We start from the raw sequence: 24,637 nt of genomic DNA, 5'->3' as shown, positions 1-24,637 counted from the left end.
AAGAAAGAAAGAAAGAAAGAAAGAGGCCTCAGAAAAAAGAGGGAAGCTTCATGAGCCACTCAGCTCAGTTAGAACTGCTCAGGGAACAGTGACCTCACAGGTCACGGCTAAGGGCATTCACAAGTGACCGCCAGAAGGGACTTGCAGATGGTGCAGGGCAGTAGAGACTTCTCACCAGTGCCCCTTCTGGAAAACGACATTTTGAGAGGAGGTGGAATCTTCTTGTTAATAGATGTAAAGAAAACATGGTAGCCATCAAAGACATTTGACACCCATATGGCTTTCCGGCCTCTTGAAGTAAGTCTTAGGAAGCCTTTGCTTTGCTCTCTCTGCTCTTTCACTTGCTTGGACTTCCTGCTCGGTAAGTCTCTTCAGTGTGTGGTCAGCGGCTGGTTTGAGTCTAGATAGCAGCCAGCGATGAGCAAGTGAGAGAAATCATTTAAGAAGCGCTTAGATAGCTCAACACTTGTTATGCCTATTTGATCCTAATGATAAACAAATTCAGCTTGTCCTTTCATTGTGTTTTTCTCTAGTTTTTGTTTTTTACAGGACTTTGTCTTCGCTATTGTCCTGGCTTGTTTTATGTCAACTTGACACAAGTTATCATCATTTGAGAGGAGGGAACCTTAGTTTAGAAAATATTTCCATAACATCTGCCTGTAGTTTGGCCTGTAGGGCAGTTCCTTAATTAGTGATTGATGGGGGCCAGGGTTCAGACTATTGTGGATGGTGTCACACCTGGGCTGGGGTCCTGGGTCCTATAAAAGAAAGCAGTCTGAGCAAGCCAGGAGGAGCAAGCCGTGAGCAGTACTCCTCCATGGTCTCTGCAGGAGCTCCTGTCTCCAGGTTCCCGCCCTGTCTGACTCCTGTCCTGACTTCCTTTGATGATACACTATGATGTAGAAGCCTAAACCAAATAAATCCTTTCCTTCCCAACTTGCTTTTGGTCACTGTGTCTCATCATAGCACTAGTAACCTTAACTTGTGAAATTATACTTTCTAATTGCCTAGGTGGAAAAAAAAATATTGGTTGTGAAAAGAAGTGTGGAGAAACCCACTCTGAAGCATGCCTATAACGTGCTAAGAGACAGTGAATGTTTGAGGACAAGCCTAATTTTATGAACTTTTGAACCAGCCTCTGTGCCCCAGTTGGGATATTGATGCTCTCAGAGGAAGATGTCTTACAAGATTGGCTCTGAGGTGGCACAGCTGGGAGGTGGCAGAACCTCAAGAGTTGGAGCCCCTGGGAAGTCTTTGAGTCCTTACAGTTGCCCTTCAAGGGCAAGGTGACATCCACTCCCTCATTCCTTTGGTGCTTCCCGAGTCACAGCGGTGACAGTCTCCCCCCCTTCTCCGCTCTCACCACAGTGCCAATTGCCACCACAGATGCCAAATAGTGGCTGCTCCTGTTCTGCAAGTGCCAAACAGCAAGCCAAAATTTATAGGTCAATTCTTTTAGCATTTTCTTGGAAAATGCCCCACCTAACACGCTGTGGGTTTACCAAATGCTATTGGCTCATTCTTTGTTATTTACATAGTAGGGCAGCATTGGGAAGGGCCATCACTGTCTCAAGTAGGAAAAGGAAAAACACCCTCACAGGGAAATGGAAGGGCAGTGGTTTTGCCTTTGGAATTTCATGCAGACTACGTGAGTGAAGGGTTCACATCTGGCCCACAAGCTCGGTTGGCAATAATGCAAGAACCCTGCAAGCTAAAATCTTGAAAGAGAAACAAAGGATGGCTGGCAGCAGGAAGTGAGAGGGCAGCATTGCCCTGTAAGTGTGAAGTGTCGTGATCTAAAGCAGGCCTCTTTGCAGGTCGCTTTGCTGTAGCAAATGGCTAACACTTCGCACCAGGGGCACAGGCTCTGAAATCAGTCTGAAAATCAAGCTTCTTTAGAAGCAGATTTTTTCCTTCACTTCCCCAGATTCAGCTATCTTTCCTTTATCCTAACAGTATCATCTGCTGTCAGAGAAACGACTGAGTTATACTAATGTAGACGCTCACTTGAACAAAACCTGTCACACAAACCAAAAACATAGCTCGAAAATATGCGACTCTGTCCCGTTCAGTCAGGTCTTCTATAAAAAGTGATAGTGATGGCTATCAAATGGCTTCTGGTGTGGTATCTTTTAAAATAAACAGTTCTTGCCTTTATTTTTTTTTCTTTCTACTGTTGAATAAAAGTTAAGAATAGGCCTATCTAGATCTCGCAGTTGGGGTAATACCACTGATTATGAGATTTAGTGTTCTTAGTTAAGGTTATAATGACTCTCCAAGGCCTGTTGAAGCTTGGAGTTATCCCATTTCTCTCTCCTTCTCTCTCCAAACACAAGTTTGAGCTCCAGCTGGCAAGCTACACAATTGCATCATCAGGCCTCACGCATCCCCTCAGTCCTGACTTTGCCAACATTTTCTTTGCCTAGAAATGCCTCAGATTCTCCCTTCCAGTTTCAGGGCGCTGATCCCTACCCCCCACTCCAACCTCTGTGGACAGCTCCAGCTCAGGTGACCTCTCCCGTGGCTAAAAACGTCCAGAGTATATTGAGGATTTTACAGTTTAGTGCTGACAACTTATCTTGCTCCGCAGGCTGTCTGCGCACTGAAAGAACGTGCTCTCAAGATCTAGAGAGAGGAAATCCTGAGACAGCCAAACAGGCAGGGCAGGAAGGCAGCACATACCAACATCACTTGCTCCCCATGTTTCCCTTTATCAGGGCTTTCAAGTGCAGGGAAGAGGAAGTGGGAGCGAGAGAGAACAGAGGGCCAGTGTTTGGCGACACTTAGATCAGCGTTGGAGTAGGGGTCAGCAGTTTCATTGAGGGGAAGCCCAGGATTCCTTTCTCTTGTAATGGTGCTTGGTAATGCTCTCAGGGCTGTTTCAAGATGCGGCTAGTTTAGCCCTGAACCAAGAAAGGGTGTATGTGCGGGTCTATAGGAAAAGGTAGATGTGAAACAAGAACCTGGCTCCCATATGTGTTGATTTATTGAATGGTAGTGGTGGAGCAGTGTGGCATCCAGCCCCTCCTTCTATCTCCACCATCTAGTATATGGGATCATTACCAAAATTTTCAAAGGTTGCCGACTTTCTCAGACTGAATAGTAAGTAGGTTCTCCAGAGATGAATGGTGCAGCTATGTGATGTATGAGCCTTCCTTAGCATTCTCTCTGTTCCATACAATGTACATCTGTGACTTCTTTCTTTCCCATTGACTACAGCCTCTGCATGTGCAGTGTACTACATATTTTAATAAGGACAATATGGCTTTTAACTGACACACTTTCGCTTATAGGCAACAAGATAGAAGCTTTTAGCACTTAGCCAGTATCATGATAATTTGTCTTAGTCCTCAGAAGGATTTTGTTACATGATAATGTTTTTGAAGCCAAAATGGAGATTATGTGTCTGTGGAGGAAAATGGGGATAAGACAGTCAATGGTATGACAGCAGCCAATGGTTGTCACCCTTTGGTGTTGGTAAGACTCCTCTGGAGAATGCATTGACATTTGTGATAGCTGGACCCAAGAAATCTTCAATCAGTATGTCTGGAAGCTTCCAGAAATATGTTTTTTTTTTGGTTTTGTTTTCTTAAGACAAGTGTTTTTCAAAATTAGAACAAACCCTTTAACAAACATTTAATTGATGAGCACTCCTTTTTTCCCTTAATCTATGAAAGATACCATTTTCCTTTTACTCAGATAATTATTGAGTGGTATCTATGAGAATAGGGTCTTTGATTAATTCTATCAGATCGACCTTTGGACCTGTCTGTGGTGTGTTTTTTTCAGTAGTGAATTGATACAAGAGGGTCTAGTCCACAGTGAGAATGTCCAGCCCTGAGTAAGGGGTACCAGGTTGGCTAAAAAAGCTAGTTGGATAAGCTAGATGAAACAAGGCAGTAAGCTGTGTTCCTTCTCCTATCTGCTTGTTCCTGCTTCCAGTTGCTGTCTTGAGTTCTTGTCCTAACTTCTTAGATGATAGAGTAGAGTCTATACTCTGAAATAAACCCTTTCTTCTCCAACTTGGTTTTGGTCAGTGTTTTTATCACAGTGACGAAAAGCAAATTAACACAATAATAGAAAAAATATATCCTACTAATGGTAAGAAAGGGTAAAGAGGGATAAACATTGTCTGATGTATTTATGTATAGATTTAAAGGGTCACAAAAGGTACTGATTTCTAAGTTGAGGAGATCCTGAGAGGGTTCAAAGAATTGGCCAATATAGAAATTGTGGCAAACAGGCAATTTTTTGAAACATGAAGTCTAGACCCTGGGGTGAAGAGTATGGGATGTGGAGACCTGAGCATCTTAAAAGCCAGTCTAAGGAGGTGGCTGAAGGTGGGGTATCACCCTGGAGGAGTAGCTGGGGCTTGGGCCTGTGCAAATACATCTTGAATGAGATGAGAAAGATCTCCAAGAGAAAGAGTGAAGTCAAAGAGGAAAAGACAACCCAAAGGCCAATGTCCCATAATTAACTTAAGATATAGGAATAACATCCATTTTTTTAGTTATATAGGATGATAGTGAGTACTATGAAACCAATATGTAACCTTGCATGCTTTATGACTTTTAATATTACATGAAATAAGTGAAATCAAACCCTTTAATTGGAAGATTAAAAAGAATATGAAAACAATTAAAACAAATGCCAAAGCACTGCGTCTAAGGGATTTCTAAAATATTATCCCACATCCCATAGGGTTATACAGGTATTTGTTCTTATTGACATTTATATCCTTTATGTGGAACCAGACACTGAAAGAAATATAAAAAAGTTAAGTTCAGGTGCATCATTTCCTTTTTTTTAAAAAAAAAAAAACAACAAAAAAAAAAACCTCTATGAGGAAGTCTAATGCATGCCTATTCCGTGAAAACAACAAAACAAAACCTGAAACCCCAGGGGTTAAATAGTTTCACTAAAGAAAACAAAAGCACAGTAAGCTGAAGTCATGGGAAATGGTGTAGAAAGAACAGGAGGCTGCAACCCCGCTGCAGATGGAGCAAAGCATTTCCAGATGTTCAGCCCTGTCTATGGACCAGCGCCACCAGTGTGGCTTACTCGGGATCTATCAGGAACGAATACAAGGAGGGTTTCTTGCCCACTTCTGTCTGCAATCGAACTAAACCTACTTTGCTGAAATTTTATCTGTCATTTCCTGCGGGGCAATGTCTGTGCTTCTGTGATCTGCAGCGAGTCCCAGAGAGCTGGAGTCTGTCCTAGACTGGAATGGTTTCCTAAGGCCCGGCAGTATGTGTTATGCGCATGGCTGTCTGTACATCTCCACTTGCAGGGTGTTTTGAATGTCTCCAGCCTCCTCTCTTCCAGTCTGCATCACAGAAAGGCCCTGTGCAGGTGCAGGTGAGATGGGGATGGAGGATGGGGTGTGTTTACGTTTTTGGTACCAGGGATCATCTGGGCAAACAGCGTCTGATTAGCTGCAGAATGATATATGCCATCTCAGAACCAGGTCCACAAAGTCACACTGAGATGAACCCCTCCTCCCCACGCAGTTTTTTTTATGGGATAAGGCTTCAGATCGCCTTCTATTCACTGTGTAGTTAAGGATGACCCTGAACTTCCCGTTGTCTTGAGTGTTGCTGGGCTAGCAGGCTTGTGACATACAAACATTCCCATGTTTGATCCCCAGAGCATTGTCCACGCTAGGCAAGTACTCTACCAACAGAGTGACAACCCCCAGCCTCAGCAACCTCTACTTTTGAAAGGGCCTACAATCCGGCTCACTGCTGTATTATGAAACAATGGGAAGTTTTATAGCAAATGCAAAGTTGGCTCCTGGATCCACTAAAGTCACAAAATAAGAAAATCTTAGGTCTGCGGGGTACCAGGACAGTCTGCTTGCACAAGGAAGGAAAGATCTCCTCCCCTTTACAGTTTCAACCGGAGGGGACCCTGGGGGAAGCTATTGAAACAGTAACAAGAAGAAAATTCTAGCAAGGCTGGGGACATGGAATAATTGGGAAAGTGCTTGACAGGCAAGCATGAAGATCCAACTCTGGTTGCCCGGTGCTGGGTGTTGGTGGGGACAGGTTAATCCTAGGTCAGCCACTTTTGGCAAATCAGAGAGACTGTCTCAAGAAAAGAAAAAGTTGAGAGCAACTGGTGTGGACAATGATGTGTGAATACATATGAACACACAGACACACACACACACACACACACACACACACACACACACACACACACGGAACCCCCTTCCCACTATCCCATTTGGATAGTTCAAGCACATATCTCATGCTTTTTCTCATGAGGCAGAAAGAGTCTAAGGTTTAGAGAAACCTGGTCTACATGCTGAGATCATGTCATAATTAAAATAGAGGAAGAAAGGAAGAAAAGAAGGAGACAAACATTGCAGATATGCACCCACATAAGTATATTCTTTCCTTAAGAAACAAATTACATGGAATATGTTGAAACAAATTCAGAGTTTTTCTCTTGAAGACTATTTTACATATAAAACTGTACCAAGTATCACATTCATGTTTTTGGTTTACAATCTTCTTAAATAAACCTATTTAATTATATGTCATGTTTATACTTCTCCCTCTGTGAGCTTATAGTGCTAACTATTATTAATTAGTATCTCAATAAAAAATTCTAATGAGAAAACATGAATATAGTGCAGTGAAAATAAAAATTATTGAAGGAAGTGGCACCATAGTCAAATTATAACACAGATGTAAAACAGAGTGGTATCCTGAGATACAACTGAGTGATTGAAAAAAACATGGAAAAAAAACAATTTACTTGGTTAAGAGAGAAAAAACACACACAAATATTATAACTAGGTATGGTAATACTGACTTGGATGAAAGGGATACTGAAAGAGATGAAATGGAAATATATTCTATGTGCTGAAATATAATTTTGAAGTAAAAATATGATTTTATCACCTAGAAGACTATACTATTGTGAAAAATTATGGAATTATGGCATTATCAAGCATTCACCCTATACTCAGATGTTGCTAGGTCTCGTGGGGATGAAATGGATAAATAGGAAGACAGGAAGTGGTTCTTTTGGAAGTCTAGTTATGACATATGTTGAGACCCAAAGCATGCATATTAGAAATAAAGAATGATGGAAAACCTCACAGAGAAATAAGGAAAGGACCGCTCAGAGATGGATAAACCATAATTGTCTCATCACAAGAATTTGGAGATGGATGTCTAACCACCTAGGTGCAAGGAATTCATTTGCGTTCCATCCAACAAAGAGGACCAAACACGTAACAATTCAGACCTGTTCTGCTGGTGTTCGACAGTGGCCTCCTGGGACCTGGAGCTGTCGACCAGGGACAAACAATTCATGTTTTAGTTTGTGTGCTGTTCCGAAGGCTGTGATGCAATATTTTTCTCTTCTGCTCTTGCCCACCTGGAATGTGAGCCATCCCTTCCAGCATACCAACATTGTATACACTAGCCCCTGTTAGTTACTTAATAGCCTATGTCTTGAATAAAGGAAAGTGTATAGAGGACTCTATAACATCTATTGTTTCAAGAAACCATTTGAGGTCTTGCAATATATTCTCTACAGATAAAAGACAACTGTTTATCTACACAACAAAATGTCATTCAGCGTCGAAAGAACATATCAAGCCATGACAAGATACAGAGAGCCTCAAACGCGTGTTACTCAGTGCCCCGTCTCGCTGTGTCCTTTGTTTTGCTTTTACTAGAATACCACACTTTGAACTGTCCTTCCCTCTCAATACTGTTGTGAGCTTAAAATTGTTGTGAAAGATGAAAAGAAAAGAAAAGAAAAGAAAAAATACTTCTTTATTCTCCAAGTTTCTTTGCAGTGCCTAGCATTAGGCTTAGTGATATCTTGAACAATAACTTGGAGGCTGTGGCATGCTAGAGCGAAGCAAACAGAACATTCAAGCAGAATCATAACCTCTTCAGGGTGCTGAAAGTCAGCAGCTGTCACTGGCCTGCATGCTGTAGCTGTAAAGGAGCACGGGTTGTTATGGGAGATGTCACAGTGAGACTGCCACACCAGCCAGTCTTTGGAGGGACACAGGGAGGTAATTTCTAGGAGGGAAACAGGAGCAGCAAAGGTCAAGCCAGCCAAAGAGAATTCAGAAAAAAAAGTGAAGTTGTTACCATGGCAACAGCATAAGGTGCATGGTAGAGGAGGATGGCCGATAAGGTCAGAAAGGAAGGGTAAGGCCCAATTATGGAAAAATGGATTCATCGGCTGAGGACTCTCGGCATTTAAGCACTTCATGCAGCCGCAGTATGACCACAGTATGACTCTCTTCAGTCCCTTAGGAGCCTTGTAAGGCTTAGGTCCCTTGTAAGACAAGCAGCCACATCTCCTGCAGGGAAGGTAGGTGATGAAGTCAGCGCTTGCCTGCTGAGCAGCTATCAAAACGCAGGCACGCGGTCATTTAACACACTCCGCCATTTATGGACACACCCACTCAAACACCTGCTAGGATTCTGGCCCCAGAAGTATAGGAAAAATGTCTCCTTTCAGGACATCACAGAACAGTGGGGAAAGTAGCTGATGAACACACCCAAGCAGACCCTAGACTTAAAGTATAGGAAGACTACGGAAGCCATGAGCTTTGCTGTTACTCCTCACTCATCCATGTTCTTCAGTTCATACGAAAGGATGGAGTCAACCTTTACATCAAGGGGGATATATTAAGCCCTTGGGAGTCCCTGGGATGTGTTTCCTAAGTCAGCTCGTGGCTGGGAAATTTTGCCAGCAAACAAATTACCCTGCTGTGATAGCTGAATGAGGACTCATTAGCAATCACTTTGTTTAAGCATCACTTGTGAAACTTTATCTTCTCTACCTGGCTACATTCATCAGGATAAAACACTTTCCCTTCTGATTAATTATCTATATAGTCTGCACCCATTAGCAACAGGAACACCAGCTTTTTCTTGGGCATCTGTCAATTCATTTTGTTTTAAATGATGACACACGATTTTTCTCTCTCAGACCATAGGCCAAGGTTCTGCCTTAACTCTTCAACACAAACGATCAATGACCCATGGATGAGACGTTAATTTCAAACTCTTGCCAACAGAAAAATAACATCAAAATTAATGTAGTCGATAGATGTTATTAAGAGAAGAATGTGGAGGTACACATTCTCTCTATAGTCACATCGTTATAAAATTAACCAAATCACTGGCCATGTGCAAGAACTTCTGTAAGGGTAAGTTAAAAAAAATCCAAGAGAAGGTCAGTGTGATTTCCAACTCAGTGAAAGTTCTTTGTTTTCTAAATAAAATCAAAACAAATGTTACTTTTGTCTTTGTTTTTCTTCAGTAAAGATAAAAATGGCAGATTACTTTTGCTATAGATGAAGTATGAGTGACAATTGTCCTAGTTAGTTTTTTGTCAACTTGACACCTGTTAGAGTTATTTGGAAAGAAGCAACCACAACTGAGAAGATGGTTTCATCCAACTGATCTGTAGGCAAGACTGCAGGGCATTTTCTTGATTAGTGATTAATGTGGGAGGATGGATCATTATGAGTGGTGATACCTTTGGTGATCCTGGGAATATAAGAGAAGAAACTGAGCAAGCCAGTACGTAAGACTCCTTCATGGCCTTGGCATCAACTCCTGCCTCTAGGTTTCTACCTTGAGTTCCTGACTTGTCTTTCCTCAGTGGACTGTGTCTTGGAATATGTAAGTCAAATAAGCCTGTTCCTTCTTCCCAAGTTGTTTGGTCATGGTGTTTCATCACAGCAACAGAAGGCAAAGTAAGACACCAATTAAAACACGGAAGCACAGAACTCTTCCATCTGCCCATGCTGGTAGCTCATAGTCACTTCTTCCTATCATTAGTGGCTGGTCCTTCCCAGAGGAGGAGCAGGCTGTCCACAAGACTTTTTCAGAGAAAAAATATTAAGCTTGTCAAATACCATGAAAATTCCTGGCCACCAATATACTGGCATTTAACCAGGTTTCCATGAGTGTCTTGTTTGCAAAATAAGCAGATTGTTCTCAAACTATTTCTAATGCACTTGCTCTGTGCAGTTTGTCATATGGCGTGTCAAAGATGAAATGGGGAACACATCAGGGAGACTCTGCATCATTGTGACAATACCCATAAAGCCAATTTATATTGGTTCATGCTTTTAGAGACTTCATTCCAAGGCCAGTTGGATCTATTGTTCTGGACCAGACATGAGAAAGAGCCCCATGATGGGGGAAGCTTGTGACAGAGACTGCTCAAGTCATGGAATCCAGGAAAAAGAAGAGACAAGAAGTGGCCAGGGCAAGATATACCCTCCAATGGCCTGCCTACAGTGACCAACTTCCTCAAACCAGGATTCGGAATTCCACAGCTCTATCACCTTCCATTAGTCTGCTAGAATTTCAAATGTGTCAATGGATTGAGCCGTTGATTAGGTCAGAGCTCTCATGATGTGATCAGTTCTAGAAACCATTCACAGATGCATATGGAACTGTGCTCTGCTAAGACAGGCCTTCCTCTGTCCAACTAAATTTACAATCCTAGTGGAAGGATCGTGATACATTTATAAACACTACATATTGAAAGAAGAAGGTAGCTAAGTAGAGCTGTCAGCTGTAGGGATCTGGGGAGACCACGCCCATTCAGAATGTAGCAGATGAAATGGATGGAATTCAATAGAAAATACCTATCAGGATTGATTGAAATAAAATTGAGAAAAAAATAGATATAATAAATCTGTTTTCCTTAATTAGAAATACACTGGAAATGGAAAACTAAGAAATGTTTAGAAACTACCAATCTTTAAAAAATCTCCCGAAGTCAAGATTTTGGCATTTAAGAGAATACTTACATATATTTTTTTTAAAGGAATTCCTGATACCTGGAAGCTAATGTGTTTCTTCTCAATAGCCTACTCAAACACAGCCAACTTTTCATGGGTGAGTTTACATTAGGTTTCAGAGAAAATGAGAGGTTATGTGTGGGCATACCCTAAATTCTTTCCTCATAAAAAGCAGGCAAGTAGAGACCATAAAACTTAAAAAAAAAAATGCGGCAAGTGAGTATTTATACGCTATTTGTATAAAAATAGTTCAAGTCATTTTCCTGAGAGTGAAAGTGGGTAGAGAATTTGGAATGTTGGCCAGAGTGCTGCCCAGCCCAGAGAGAAACAATTTTTAGATCGTATGGAAACCCAGTAAATGACTGGGAGTTTCGAAGTTGCAGGAAGAGCGTCACTTAGAAGATTCTACCATTGCCTTTCACGGCATTACAGAAAGTGAAGCAACTGCAGAATTTAAATGTATTTTCCATCGATTCACTTATTTACCAAACATCAAACATTCGGAGTAATGCCAGGTCCTGGGCCACAGAGCCCAATGACCCAAAGCTGTCTTTCGGCCAGATGGTTGTCTAGCACAGGGGACAGAACTAGGTTAATGACATTGGTACTAAAATGGAGGCAGAAAACAGAGTAATGTTTTGCAAAGAATTCTGAAATTGGGCAGCCCTATGAGTTTTCTGCCATATCCGAGCTCTTTGGATCTAAAAATATTAGAAGGTGTCTTGGAGATTCTCACACGGATAACACAAGGAGTCAACGAGTCTCTTAATCAAGCTGGGAAACTGGGAAAGACTCTTAGTTTAAGTTTTTGTTGTGTTTTGTTATGTTTTTTTCTTTTTCTTTCTTTCTTTCTTTTTTTTTTCTGTCTGTTACAAATATTTTCATCTGCATTTCCTTTTTACTGATCAAAGGCTGCCAAAGAAATTTATACCAAATGGCACTCAGTGTGGGTTTTGTTCTTTACAGTGTTTACAAGGCACACGGGCTGAAATGATAGAAACCCGGGTTTCCCCTCTCACACGTTGGTCACAAAGCCGTGTTTGTTTGCTAGTTCTCTGCTCTGCTCACCACAACACAAAGTTTGCAGAGACTGTGACTCCGCTCTGTGCTGTTGAAAGATAGCTTTCACAAGAGCGCCAGACTGAATTATTCATTATCTTAATTTTTTAGCATGTTTTACAGGCAACCAAATAACCTCAAGGCAGGAGAACAAACATTCTAAGAAAAACAACCAAGGACTGTAGCCAAAGTCAGATTTGAAGTCATTTTTTCTTTCTCAATGGTACGCTTTACTTGTTTATGGGGGATAGATCTCCAACTGCCACCATTAATTAATTACTTGGCCGAGATATTTGGCAGTTGTGGAGAAAGATAGGAATCAAAGAGGAAGGAGAGAAAGTATAAATAAAAATTTCAGAAGCATGAAATGTCTCGCAATCAACAGTACTAAATTTGAAACACTTTTATGATTATGGTTGTTGGATTAAACCTGTTTTCAGAATACCTACAAGGAAGAGAAATCTTCTGGGTTCATAAAGACAGCACTGTGGACTAAGACAGGCTCGCGACCTGGAGAAGAGGACGGCTAAGCAAGATAACAAAGCTGCAGTAGAAAGCACGTAGTCTGTGCAGACCTAAACATGGAACGCTCAACAGAGGAATCTAAAATGGCTGAAAGACACTTAAGGAAATGCTCAACATCATTAACTATCAGAGAAATGCAAACCAAAACAACTCTGAGATTCCATCTTACACCTGTAAGAATGGCCAAGATCAAAAACACTGATGACAACTTATGCTGGAGAGGTTGTGGGGTAAAGGGAACACTTCTGCATTGCTGGTGGGAATGCAAGCTGGTACAACCACTTTGGATGGTGATTTCTCAGAAAATTAGGAAACAACCTTCCTCAAGGCCCAGCAATACCACTTTTGGGTATATGTTCAAAAAATGTTCAATTGTGCCACAAGGACATGTGCTCAACTATATTCATAGCAGCATTGTTTGTCCTGGAAACAACCTAAATGCCCCTCTACTGAAGAATGGATAAGGAAAATATGGCACATTTACACAATGAGTGCTACACAGCAGAAAAAAAAACAATGACATCTTGAAATTTGCGGGCAAATGGATAGATCTAGAAAGCATCATATTGAGTGAGGTAACCCAGACCCAGGAAGACAAATATTATATGTACTCACTCATAAGTGGCTTTTAGACATAAAGCAAAGAAAAACCAGAACCAGTATATAATTCACAATCTCAGAGAACCTAGACAACAATGAGGACCATAAGAGAAATATACATGGATTTAAATTACATGGGATGTAGAAAAAGACAAGGTCTCCTGAGTAAATTGGGAGCATGGGAGAGGGTAAAAGGGGAGGGGAGAGGAAGGGAAAAGAGCAGAGAAAAGTATATAGTTCAATAAAAACAATAAAAAAAGAAAGATTCATATCCCAGATCTAGGCAGTAGCAGAGAGATAAAAAATTGGAAGATATTTCCTGGTGGTGACATACCATCAAACCAGTCAACCAATCAAAGGCATAGAGAGAAGACATAAACATAAATATGCTAATACATATAACTAATATATGTTAATATAGCAATATATTTAACATAATATGTATTTAATAAATGTTTAATATATATCTTTACAGAGAAGACATATATACACATGTATGTATACATATACACAAATATATGTGGGTATGATTTTACATATATAAAATCAGTGAAGTTCGTAGTGGGAAACAAATGACACATTAGGTTGAATTGCATAGAGTTTAATTACAGGATATTTTAAAAGCCATACAGAGGGGCTGGGGACAATGGTCAGTGGTTAAGAGCTTCGGCTGTTCTCTCAGAGGACTCAACTTAGGTTTTGCAGGGTGGTTCACAATTGTCTGTAACTCCCGCCCCAGAGGATCCAAACTTCTGGCCTCTGAAGACATCTGCACTCATGGGCACATACCCCAAACCCTGACCCACACAGACATATAATCTGCCGGGAGGTTGGGGTGGGGGAGGCAGGGAAACCAGTGTAGAAGAGCTCTCGTGAAAGTGGAGCAGGAGTGTGGGCTGAGGAGGAGCTGATGCTGACAGGACCACATGCAAAATAAGGGCAGGCAGGAACGGCTGGATAATCTGCGAGCCTAGCCAGACTGCTGCGTAGACAGGATCCAATTACACCACTGGACTGGGAATACAGGGTGATTACAGAGGCATGAGCAAATGCAGCATCATACCTCTCAAGGACGAGTTGTTTTTTTTTTTTTTTTTGTAGAGATTGAAGAATATTTGTTCACAAGAGAGAATTTTAGACTTGAAGAGAAAAATAATTTCTAGAGAGAGGTTAAAATGTGACCTGTGTGGCAATAACATGTGTCTGAATCAGCTCAGATTTGTAAGCAAACGATCTCTCTTCCACAAGGCCGGCTGCGTAGGGAGCTGTTGTGTGGTGTCCCGAGGAAGCACACACAGGCAGCAGCAGCACAGCAGGCCGTGATGAGGCCCAACGCACAGTGTTTATGTGCACAACTGTCATCAGAGCGAGCTAGGCTGCTAGGACTCATTGTGTGCTAGGCGTTTCTGCCTACGTCAGTATCATGGTAGTTTCTTGATTTACACTGTTCATTGAGAAGCACAAGGAAGTTACACAGCTTGCTGAAGGCTATATGGATAGGCAGGAGATGAACTAGAGAAGATTCCAGTGATTCAAGCCTCAGTATGTTTTTTTGTTGTTGTTTCTTAATTTATTTTTGAAAGATAAACATTAACTATATATTCTAGGTTGGACTTGAACTTGCCATCTCAGGTGGTACCATGGTTGCAGCACACCTCGTGCCTGGCCCATTGGGCCCATTCTCTAGGCATATACATTTGGTGACTAATGAAGATAATGAGATTATTATTGATTTAGGATGATAATATGTGCTGCTACGTAAAGTGGTTTGAATCTAATTCTTTTAAGAGTGAATTGATTGGTCCTAAGAACGAATATCGCGGCCCGAAGATTACACATCCTGACATGGGTTACTAAAAATAGCTTTCATATTATTTGTGTCCGAGTAATTGTTTGAAAAAAGTGCTGAGGAAATGCTCTGTTCAGAAGAGGAGGGGGGAATCCCAACCCGCAGAACTTGTATTCCAGTGAGAGGCTGAGTTCCTGCAAGCAGGGTCTGAGATTTTAACCATAATTAATTCCTCAGAATAGCCCGACACGATGCCTAGAAGACACAGCTGACCAATAAATACTTCTGGAATAGGTGCACAGGACTCTGTTTCTCTGCGTTCTCCTTCAGGGTTGGCGCTCAGGGGGAAGGAGAGTGGCTGCAGAGACGTCAGGAAAGCGCCGCAGCCCTGGTGGAAACAGAGGCTGATCACCAGGAGAGCACACCGGACAGGACAACACAGGCCACACAGGAGTGATGGGTGAAGGCGCTGCAGAGGCCTTTGTTTAGAGCCCCGTAAAGCCCAGAGGAGCTGCTTCCAGTTGGCTTGGATGAGAGGTCACACAGGTTAAAAATAGACTTTCTCAGTAAGGAACAATAGAGTGTGTTCATTTAACAAAAACAAACAAAAAAAAGGTGGGGGGGGGAAGAAAAAGGAAAAGAAAAGAAAATAGGCAGCCCTTAGGGTAGATAGGAATTTTTAATCCCGTTAAAGAGCCCAATTACCCAGGAAGATTGAGTAAGCTCTCTGCCTTCACCGTCCCGTTTCTCTCCAACGGAGCTTAAAAGGACGTCTCACAGCAGGGAAGAAAGAGAGTCCCAGTCACATCTTAGACACTTAGGATGCTTTAGATAAGTTTAGAAAGAGAAGAGTGAGATGGCTACACTCAGTCTCAATGTTTGAAGTAAATAATATTCTCTTTCGACCATATGATCGGTTTCCTTTATTCACAGAATGTTCAAGTACAAGGAGTTATCTTGACAGGTGAGCTCACTAACTTTTAAAGACAGTCTCTTTCTTGCACTTGTATTTTCAGAAAATTGTATTTCCTCAAAAGCATAACACGTTGTCCAGGAATCTATAAGGTTCATTGAGGAATATATTACGGTAATACAAATAGTTTCACCCAGCTAAGAAGACAGGTTCTGCTTGAATGAATTCTGGACGACTCATCAAGTATGGGGCATCCGTGTGTCTGTGGCGGGGCAAGGCAATGTATTTCAGCTGGTTTAATTCTTCAGACAGGTCTTATGAAAACCAAGTCTACCAACTTCTTTCCTCTGTTTTTAATTTATATCATATGTATGTATGTATATATGTATGTACGTATTGTTGTATGTGCGTGTGAAGGTCAGAAACAACTTCTGTCCTTCCACCATGTGGGGAACGGGGATTGAACTCAGGTGGTCAGGCTTGGTAGTAGTGCCTTTACTGGCTGAGACAACTTGCTGACATTTTTCCTTCTTTTATTGGGACAGGCTCTCTCTCTGCAATCCTCAGGCTGACCTGCCATTTACTATGTAGGTTAGGCTTTCCTAGAACTCAGCTGTCCTCCTGCATCAGCCTTTCAGGGCTAATTACAGGATTGTAGCACCACACCTGTCCTGTACATTTATTTGAGACAGGGTTTTGCTAAGTAGCCCCAGGACAGCCCTACTTGTGAACCTCTAGCTTATGCCTTCTAGTTCTGGTGTGCACCACCGCGCAGTTTACCAACTTTGAAAAGTTTGCCTCCTCAATACTAAATGCAAAGAATAGGAAGTGGGGCTCTCAATTTCATTTTTCTTACTGTTGCAGAGGAGGAGAATGAGAAAGATAACAGGAAGGAGTTGGCACATTCTGTTTATGCTCTGCTTAATTCTGAGTTATAATAGTATTTTTGAAGTATCAGAGAAATACAAAGAAACACTCTTCCATGTCCAAGTGGAGCCATTTAAGGGAAAGAGAGAGGAGCTGGCTCTTTGCTACTCCGTCTCCTCAGACAGGGACATTCCTCTCCTTGTCTCTCTCCCCAGCAGCCAACAGTTTACACTTGAATGGTTTTCCTGAGAGAATGAAAGAATTTGCCCACATCCTGGAATAAAATGACAATGTTGCTCTTTTATACACTTTGTTTACATCACAGCTAATCTAGGGAATTACAGAGAATGTCACAACCCCAAACAAAATGGAGATCTGATTTGCTTTGCCTTTGAGATGTATAGATACAAACTTAACCATTTAGTCCTTGTTTAACTAGACAGTCAACTAAAATCTGTGCGAAGGCATGGTGTGACTTATCAACTTTAAATTCACCAGATAAGAGAAGATTTAGTTGATCTGCATGACTAGAGTCCATTCATAACACAGTTTTATTTTCCCTTAATAGAAACTCGGAACCACTTTTATCATTTCCTCTTATTCTTAAGGGTTCTCAACTTTATTAGACACCAACTCAACATGCAAGAGATCAGCTGGCAGTCTTAAAGAGCTAAGTAAGGTCTTTACGTGAAAATTGTCTAGCTACAGAAAAGGTCTCCATAAGAGCAGATGAACGTCACCATTCACATGTGAAGAAGACGGCAAGTGAAGGCATTCACTACCAAACTTCAAGGCCCAAGCATTTCAGAACCCATGTGGTAGGGAGAGAAAACTGACTCCCATAAACTGTCCTCTGACTTCCATTGCCGTGCCATAGCATGGGCACTTCCTTCTTCCAAATACATGCATACATACATAAATATGAGTAAATAAAAACCCGTATTCCACAAGCCCTACACTCATTAGCGTGCTTGACATGGTCTGAGGCTCCTTGCCTTCACTGTTGCTCTTCAGCATCATATATCTATGATGTATATAACGTCACACATCTGTAACGTAAGTGACATTCCTCAAGTTGGCTTGCACATTCAAACTCGTTTTGCTTTGCCTTTGCCTTTTGTTTTCTTTAGGTGGAACACAGAGGACAATATGGAGAAAGACCAACGGGTTTTAAAGCACCCAATTCCTGCCCAGCTTTTCCTATTTCTTTCCTCTTGTCAGTCCTTTCCCATGTTCCCACAATACCGGGGAGTTGGTCCAACCATCACAGAGTGTGAAAAACAAAGCTGTGTTTTCTCCAGCAGCTACATCGCCTTCTTGCTACTTTCAAACATACACTGTCCATTTTAACCATCAAGCACATCTATTCCTGACTACTGAACCAATTACTCGAGATTAAAAACAATAAAGCTTGATAAATACCAACAATCAGTTTCCAAAGACCTCTCCTCAACACATTGGTCAACATCAAAACTCCCCCCCCCCCCACCCCGAGAGAAAAAAATTGTAATTGCCATTAATTTTAAGGCTACAAGATGCTAAAAAGCCATATTTTTCTTACATCTTGAGAATAACTGGTTTATTTTCTAATTCAACAGTCACATTTCCCACAGAAATCAAGACGATTGGTGCATTTAGAAACTTGGAGAGATTTCTATTTTAATGTGGAATTTCATTCTAAAATATGTAGGCGAGGAAAACAAAACCCAAATGTAAACTCACCAGCCATTTCCTTTTCTCTGATACATGGAACAGCCTGAAAAAAGAAAAGAGATGCACAAAATTACAACACAATTAGAAAAAGTTAACTAATATAATTAGGATTAATGTATCATAAATGTAATAAAGCCTAGATTCAGGTAGTAGAAAAATAAGCATTGTCTGTGAAGCCATTACACTTGGCCGTGAGAGCTACATTCATTCCATAATGATTTTCTGGTCTAACATTGAAATCTGCCTATATTATCTTTAAATGACATAGGTACTATATTAGGCTAATACACGCTTTGACTTTGGGTGAATTTCTTTGTCCCAGTTTTGGGAGGACCACAAAGTAAACTATTTAGCGAGTGACTGGGCATTTCAAGTCTTTGATTTTTCTCTACTGTCAGGAAGCATTAGAGTGAGCTACCCAGCCTCTTTGGTAACAGGTGGAAAATCTCATGTATTTCATAGGGCTGTTGGGAGAACTAAATATAGTACCCTCCATAAAGTATCCCAGGTTCCCAGAAAGAGAAACACTCTTGCTTACTTACTTATTATTACTCTGGGCAGGGATTCTATGAATTAATTTATCTATATGAAAGGTTTAAAAAGGCCCATTTCATTTCATTTTTATCTTTATTATTTTAAGCATAAGACTTGAACTAAGTAATAAGAAATGTTTCAAAACCTTACAAAGTACAACTGCTAATGCTATTTTTTGTGAATGCCAAGAATGAATTAAGGAGCTTGAATTTATAGTTCTCAATTACTCTTGTCTAAAGGAACACAGAGGCATTAACTTTGTGTGTGTGTGTGTGTGTGTGTGTGTGTGTGTGTGTGTGTGTGTGTGTGTGTGTGGTGTATGTGTATGTGGTACATGTAGATGAATGTATGGGTATAATCTGACATTTCTTTCCTGCTCATTAGTTCCCATATAATCACTCTGAGGTTCATATAATAGCTACAAATGTTCTGCTGATAGCTCAGGCTTGTTACTAGCTAACTCTCACATTTTAAGTTAACCCATATTTCTTATTTACACTCGACCATGTGGCAATACTTTTATTAGCACAGCACATTCATCTCCTCCTCCCTCTGTGTCTGGCTGGCGACCCTCTACTCTGCCCTTCTCTTTCCCATTAGCCTTAGTTTGATCACCCTGCCTGTACTTTCTGCCTGGCTACGGGCCAATCAGTGTTTTACTGAACCAGTGTACAAGAGGATTCCACAGCATTTGGATATACCTGTATGCATGCAAAATAGAGAGGCTTTTACGAGTCTCTGTGATCCGTGCATTGAGATTTCTAGCAACAACAACTGGCTGCAGACTGCCTACTGCTTCTTCTGTCATCAGAAAGCAGCAATAGATCTAAGACAAGAAAGGTTCTTGTATGTGTTATTTGTAGTGAGTGTATGGAGATAGATAGAGAAAGACATACACAGGAAGAGACTTCTTTGATGAAAGTTGAAGGATGCACTAATCTATGAGAGTAGGGATATATACTTAGAAGGAAGTTTAATGCCTTTTCCACTTCATAAAATAACAGTAGTAAGTTTTTTAAGACCTCCTTAGTGAAGGAGCTTTGGACAGGTTCACAGTACTAAGTATGAACACCCTCTTGTGAAGTGGACCTTAAATACATCAGAAAATGGTTGGTTACTTGTAACATGAGGGCCGGCTTGTTGGGGTTTCTGTTCCCGCCTGGTACTCCACAGCTGGCAAGTCCCAGAGAAAATCAATCACACAGAGATAAGTTATAAAGCTGATTGGCCCATTAGGTCAGGCTACTTATTAGCTCTTATAACATATATCACCCCATTATCCTTATCTATGTTAGCCACATGGCTCAGTACCTTTTTCAGCTGGGCAGGTTACATGCTGTCTCTTCGGTGGTCTGCGCAGGAGGGCAGAGGGAGTTTCCTGCTTCCCAGAATACTCCCAGTCTCTTTGCTCCACCTCTACTTCCTGTCTGGCTTTCCCGCCTATACTGCCCGCCTGGCCAATCAGCGTTTTATTAAAATATGATTGACAAAATACAGACAATTCTCCCGCATCAGTCACTTCTATAACGTTCATGCCACTATTGTACCCATGGGGCTATCTTGCCAGGTTGATCATTATCAAACTTTTAGGATTCCACAGCTGGGTAAGACTGTTGATGACTTTCTTCCCCCGCAGACTATGTAAAACCCTCTGGTATTGTGAAAACCAGCCAGCAGGGAGCAAGCTTCCAGATCAGTACCAGCTTGATTTCTCCCAGGTTCTGTGATAAAAACGTATGGGGTCTTCAGTGGAAAAGTTTTAACATCAAGCTCTGTTGGGTGACCAAGAGTACTGGCAATAGAAGCCTTCCGATTGCTGTCAAGATGGTGAATGCAGGTGACAGGGAATTAAAGGATATTCGTGGAGAAAGGTCCCAGCACAAATCAACTTATACTTACTTACTGTTTAGTACATGCAGGGTAATTTTTTTTTTTTAAAAAAACTTTTACCTGCATAAACCCACTCAATTCTTAGAACTACCGAATGAAGTCCTGCAGATTATAGTAGCTTGTGTGTGATTCTATGGTCAAATACGGAATGTCAGCCTCCATGCCTACTCATCAGAGCATTCTGGTTGATGGAGGAAACAACACTGTTAGGCTCTCTGACAAGATACTGACTGAGATTGCAAAACATATATTGCATATATTTATTTTGGACAGCTAGAAAATTAGGCAATCATCCTCTTTTTATAGCTTAGGCATTTAAGACAAACTAAAACTCTTGTCCGAAACTACAAGCTGACTAACAACAGAGAGACATTTCCCATATTTTATTTTATTATAAAAATATATCCTTAGTATGTAGACTATCTAATAAAATTATAATCACTGAGTTGAGTTATAAGACAAAAATATTTTACCCATAATGCCCCATGTATGCCCATATTTCATATGGTTAATGCTGATTATTTTGGAATTTCACTATGTTGCACATACTGCTTTCATTTACCAAATCTCCTTTTCATTAAGGAACTGTAATAGTCATATTGCAAAGAAGAAAGACGAGAGTCAAAGTTTAATGTGCCTAGATGGTGATAATCTCTCTTTTCAAGCAAGAACACATCACAATAACACTGGACACCTCTCCACTGACTTGTTTTTGAGGTCAGACTGTCTCTCCAGAAAATGATCTGTGCACAAGTTGATTACATTTGCAAATTTAGACAGGGATGTAAGGCACTGAAGTAATCAGAAAATGCAGACACTTAGCATTCAGTTAATTAAAACTTTTTGTTGACGCTTAATTACATGTCTGGCGACATCTTGGGTACAAAAATCTAACTTTTTTTTTTTTAGTGTGGCATGCACAACATAGTTGAAAAGACACATGCAAAGACAAAAAATAATTCCATATAGTGGCCCTTGAGTGACAATAATCAGGTCTCTCCCTGGTATGGTGTTAAAAGAAATGATTAGGTAGTAGATGATTAAAAGTACCAAGATGCAGGGCTGGAGAGGTGACTTAATGGTTAAGAGCACTTGCTGCTTTTTTACAGAGGTTCCAAGTTTGGTTTCTAACACCCACTTTGAATAACTAATCTGACACCATTTTTTTTTTGCGTTCTGGGTTGAATCTACATATTAATAAAAATATAAGTGAATCTTAAAAAAGTTTATCCAGGTGGAAATGTAATGCTTTCAGACACTGGACACTTGAGAAAGAGGCATCGTTCAGGACATTGTCTTTCTACCCTTGACTTCCAAGATGGGCATGATGAGGACAGTTGGGTCTTCGTGTTGAGGTCCCAGTGTGTCCAACTATTTATTCTTTGGATTATCAGAGACTTCTCTTGAAAGATGGATATATATACCCGCGTGTAAAGTAGGTGTTCAAACATTAATGGAACGAACATACCAAATATGATTGTTGCTTATGATATGAGAAAGTTCCCATAGAAAGAGTATTTTTTGAGTTTGTTCGGGTCCCTTGCTAATAGCTGCCATATGTTTCATTTGAACTGCCTCTTCAGGAAGTTATTTAACATTTCTGGCAATAAAGCAATTAAATGGGGGTTTTCTGCTGGCCATATGGGTTCGCTGTAACTTCATATTTTCTTCTCTCTCAATGGAACAAAGAAAAGTCTACTAATAACTTCCAAATGAGAGGAAAAATCATTCATATTTTGCTATTCTCCTCTATCATATTCAAATGATAGAAAAATCACCATTTCTATGACTTCAAACCACCACAGCCTATATTCTCTAGCATTCAAAAATTTCTTTCAGGAAAGGGTTCTGGACTATGGTGGCCAATTAAGGTGGTTTACTCTTGAAATTAAAAAAAATCATTTAAAAGAAAGCTCTTTAGTAAAGGAAGAGGAAATAATTTGCCTTAATGAGCACTTTCAAAGCTGTGTGTGGGAGTTTAGCGGGCTGCTCAGGCCTTTGCATGGGAAATACACTTAAGGAAGGAGTGACTTTGACATGACTTGTAGAAATATTAACTATGCAGGTCATGCCTTTTGGTTACCTGTGAGGACAGTTCTCCGCACTGATAGGATGACCTCCACCCGACACCTTTGGGAACTTACAGCCACTGCTACATTACTATGGACAGCAGCCTCAGGGAAAAATGTCAGCTTGGAATACACTTCATTACAACGTCAATAGATGGATTCTCATTGGTCTAGTTCCTTCTGGATGACAGGAGCGATACCATTTTTCCTCCATAGTGAATTTGTTTTTATAAATATGCTTTTTCCTTTAGTTATATAAGACATGTTTGTTTGTTTGTAATTTGGAATTAGTACCATACGATGTTACTGTCAAGAAGCCTTTTTCAGTGATCAAGCTCTTCAAAGAATAGGGAAATGGTTTAGAAGATACCCTTCTGGGCTTTAGGAAAAGACAGCTCCTTTGTTTCCTTCCCACAGAGAGTCCTGCCTGGAAGTTTTTGTTTCCGCTCTGTCTCTCTCTCTTCCTCTTTCTCTTTCTCTTTCTCTTTCTCTTTCTCTTTCTCTTTCTCTTTCTCTGTCTCTGTCTCTGTCTCTCTCTCTCTCTGTCTCTGTCTCTCTCTCCCTGCTTATTTGGGATTCTTTCAAATATTATAGATATTTATATAAAAGAGTCTGGAATATTTTGATTTTTCTTCTGCTGGAATTTCCTCCATTTCCTTTTTTAAAATAGTTAAATTTATGATGGATTAATGACAGTACAACTTATTCTCTTCCTTTTAAAACACTCGCATTTGTTTTCAAAAGTAGTTTCTAGAGAAAATCTCGCAATGAACAATTATGACCTTTAGAAATGATGTTACAGTACCCTTTGGGGCTGAAGAGCCTAGGTCTCAGACGAGGGTTCAAGAATCCGTTGGAGGAGGTTGGGACTCACACTTGACAACAGGGAAAATTAGTGAGTTTATGTTTTTATAACAGCCATGAAATGAAACATGGAAGAAAAGGCGGTACATGGGGAAATGAGCGTGGTTCCTCTCTTCGTCATTTAAAGACTTTCCTGAAATCACTTCAGTGTGCAATACAGCCATCCACTCAATGGTTTTGGCTTGCTTTCATTGGAAGGAAGATTCTCACTGGAAGGTGGAGTCTTATGGGCAATATGATATCATCTTTGCTGGGTTTTTTGTTTCTCTAGCTTTTGAGGTCATGTTTCAGGAACATCTTCATGGTGGAGGATGAGATCGTCAAGTTTCAGTTCGCCAAGGACCATCTTCATAATTTCTCCTATATCTAGCTAAAAATGGTTTGTTTGATACTTAAAAACCTTTAAAGAAATGTCTCCTTCTAAGCTTGCTTTTCATAAAAATGCACATGTTTATGGTTTGCATAACTTGGGCTATATTATTTATAATGTACTCTCAGTTAAGTGGCTATCCAAATTCACGATGCTTGCTTCTGTTTCGAGTGACCTGCCACTGGTGGTCTATGTGTCATTCTTGGAAAACACTCCTTTCGTTCTTTCCCCATCATGTTGGCTATGAAGATGCCCGACTCTCAGCAGGCTGAGTAATTATTTGCACAATGCTGCAGAGCATGGCTGCCAAGCTGGAACCAGACTAGAACCCATTAGGCAGCACTGTCTCCTATACCATAGGGAGCCCCATGATCACCATGGCTTTATCTCTCCCAGGGCTCTAGTCTTCCCAGTGCTCAGGAACCCATTTAACTTATTTCTAACCTGGACTAGATGATGTCATATTGCCCACCAGACTCCACTTTCCATAAGATTCCTCATTCAGATGAAAGCCAATTGAAACATTGACTGGGTGGCTGTATTTGTCACCCTCCTCTCAAATTTCTTCAAATCAAAATGAATTTCATACACGATTAAAAACTATCAATATACATCGAGTATAAATTTACAAGTCTTA

At 40.7% G+C, this 24,637-nt stretch overlaps 1 protein-coding gene across 1 annotated transcript in view; it reads right to left on the bottom strand.

Moving 5' to 3' along the window:
• The window catches only part of Dlc1 (DLC1 Rho GTPase activating protein), a 360,174-nt gene that overhangs the window by 168,023 nt on the left and 167,514 nt on the right, over window positions 1-24,637 (bottom strand). Inside the window, exon 5 of the mRNA XM_048456595.3 lies at window positions 18,283-18,316. Within this exon, the coding sequence (XP_048312552.3) occupies window positions 18,283-18,316 (34 nt within the window). The remainder of the gene's footprint in view (window positions 1-18,282; window positions 18,317-24,637) is intronic.

Source organism: Myodes glareolus, chromosome 23 (genome assembly GCF_982192425.1).
Source record: "Myodes glareolus chromosome 23, mMyoGla1.1, whole genome shotgun sequence".
Lineage (NCBI taxonomy): Eukaryota > Metazoa > Chordata > Mammalia > Rodentia > Cricetidae > Myodes > Myodes glareolus.
The sequence above is the reverse complement of the archived record's forward strand: the minus strand, read 5'-3'. Positions and strand labels throughout refer to the sequence as shown.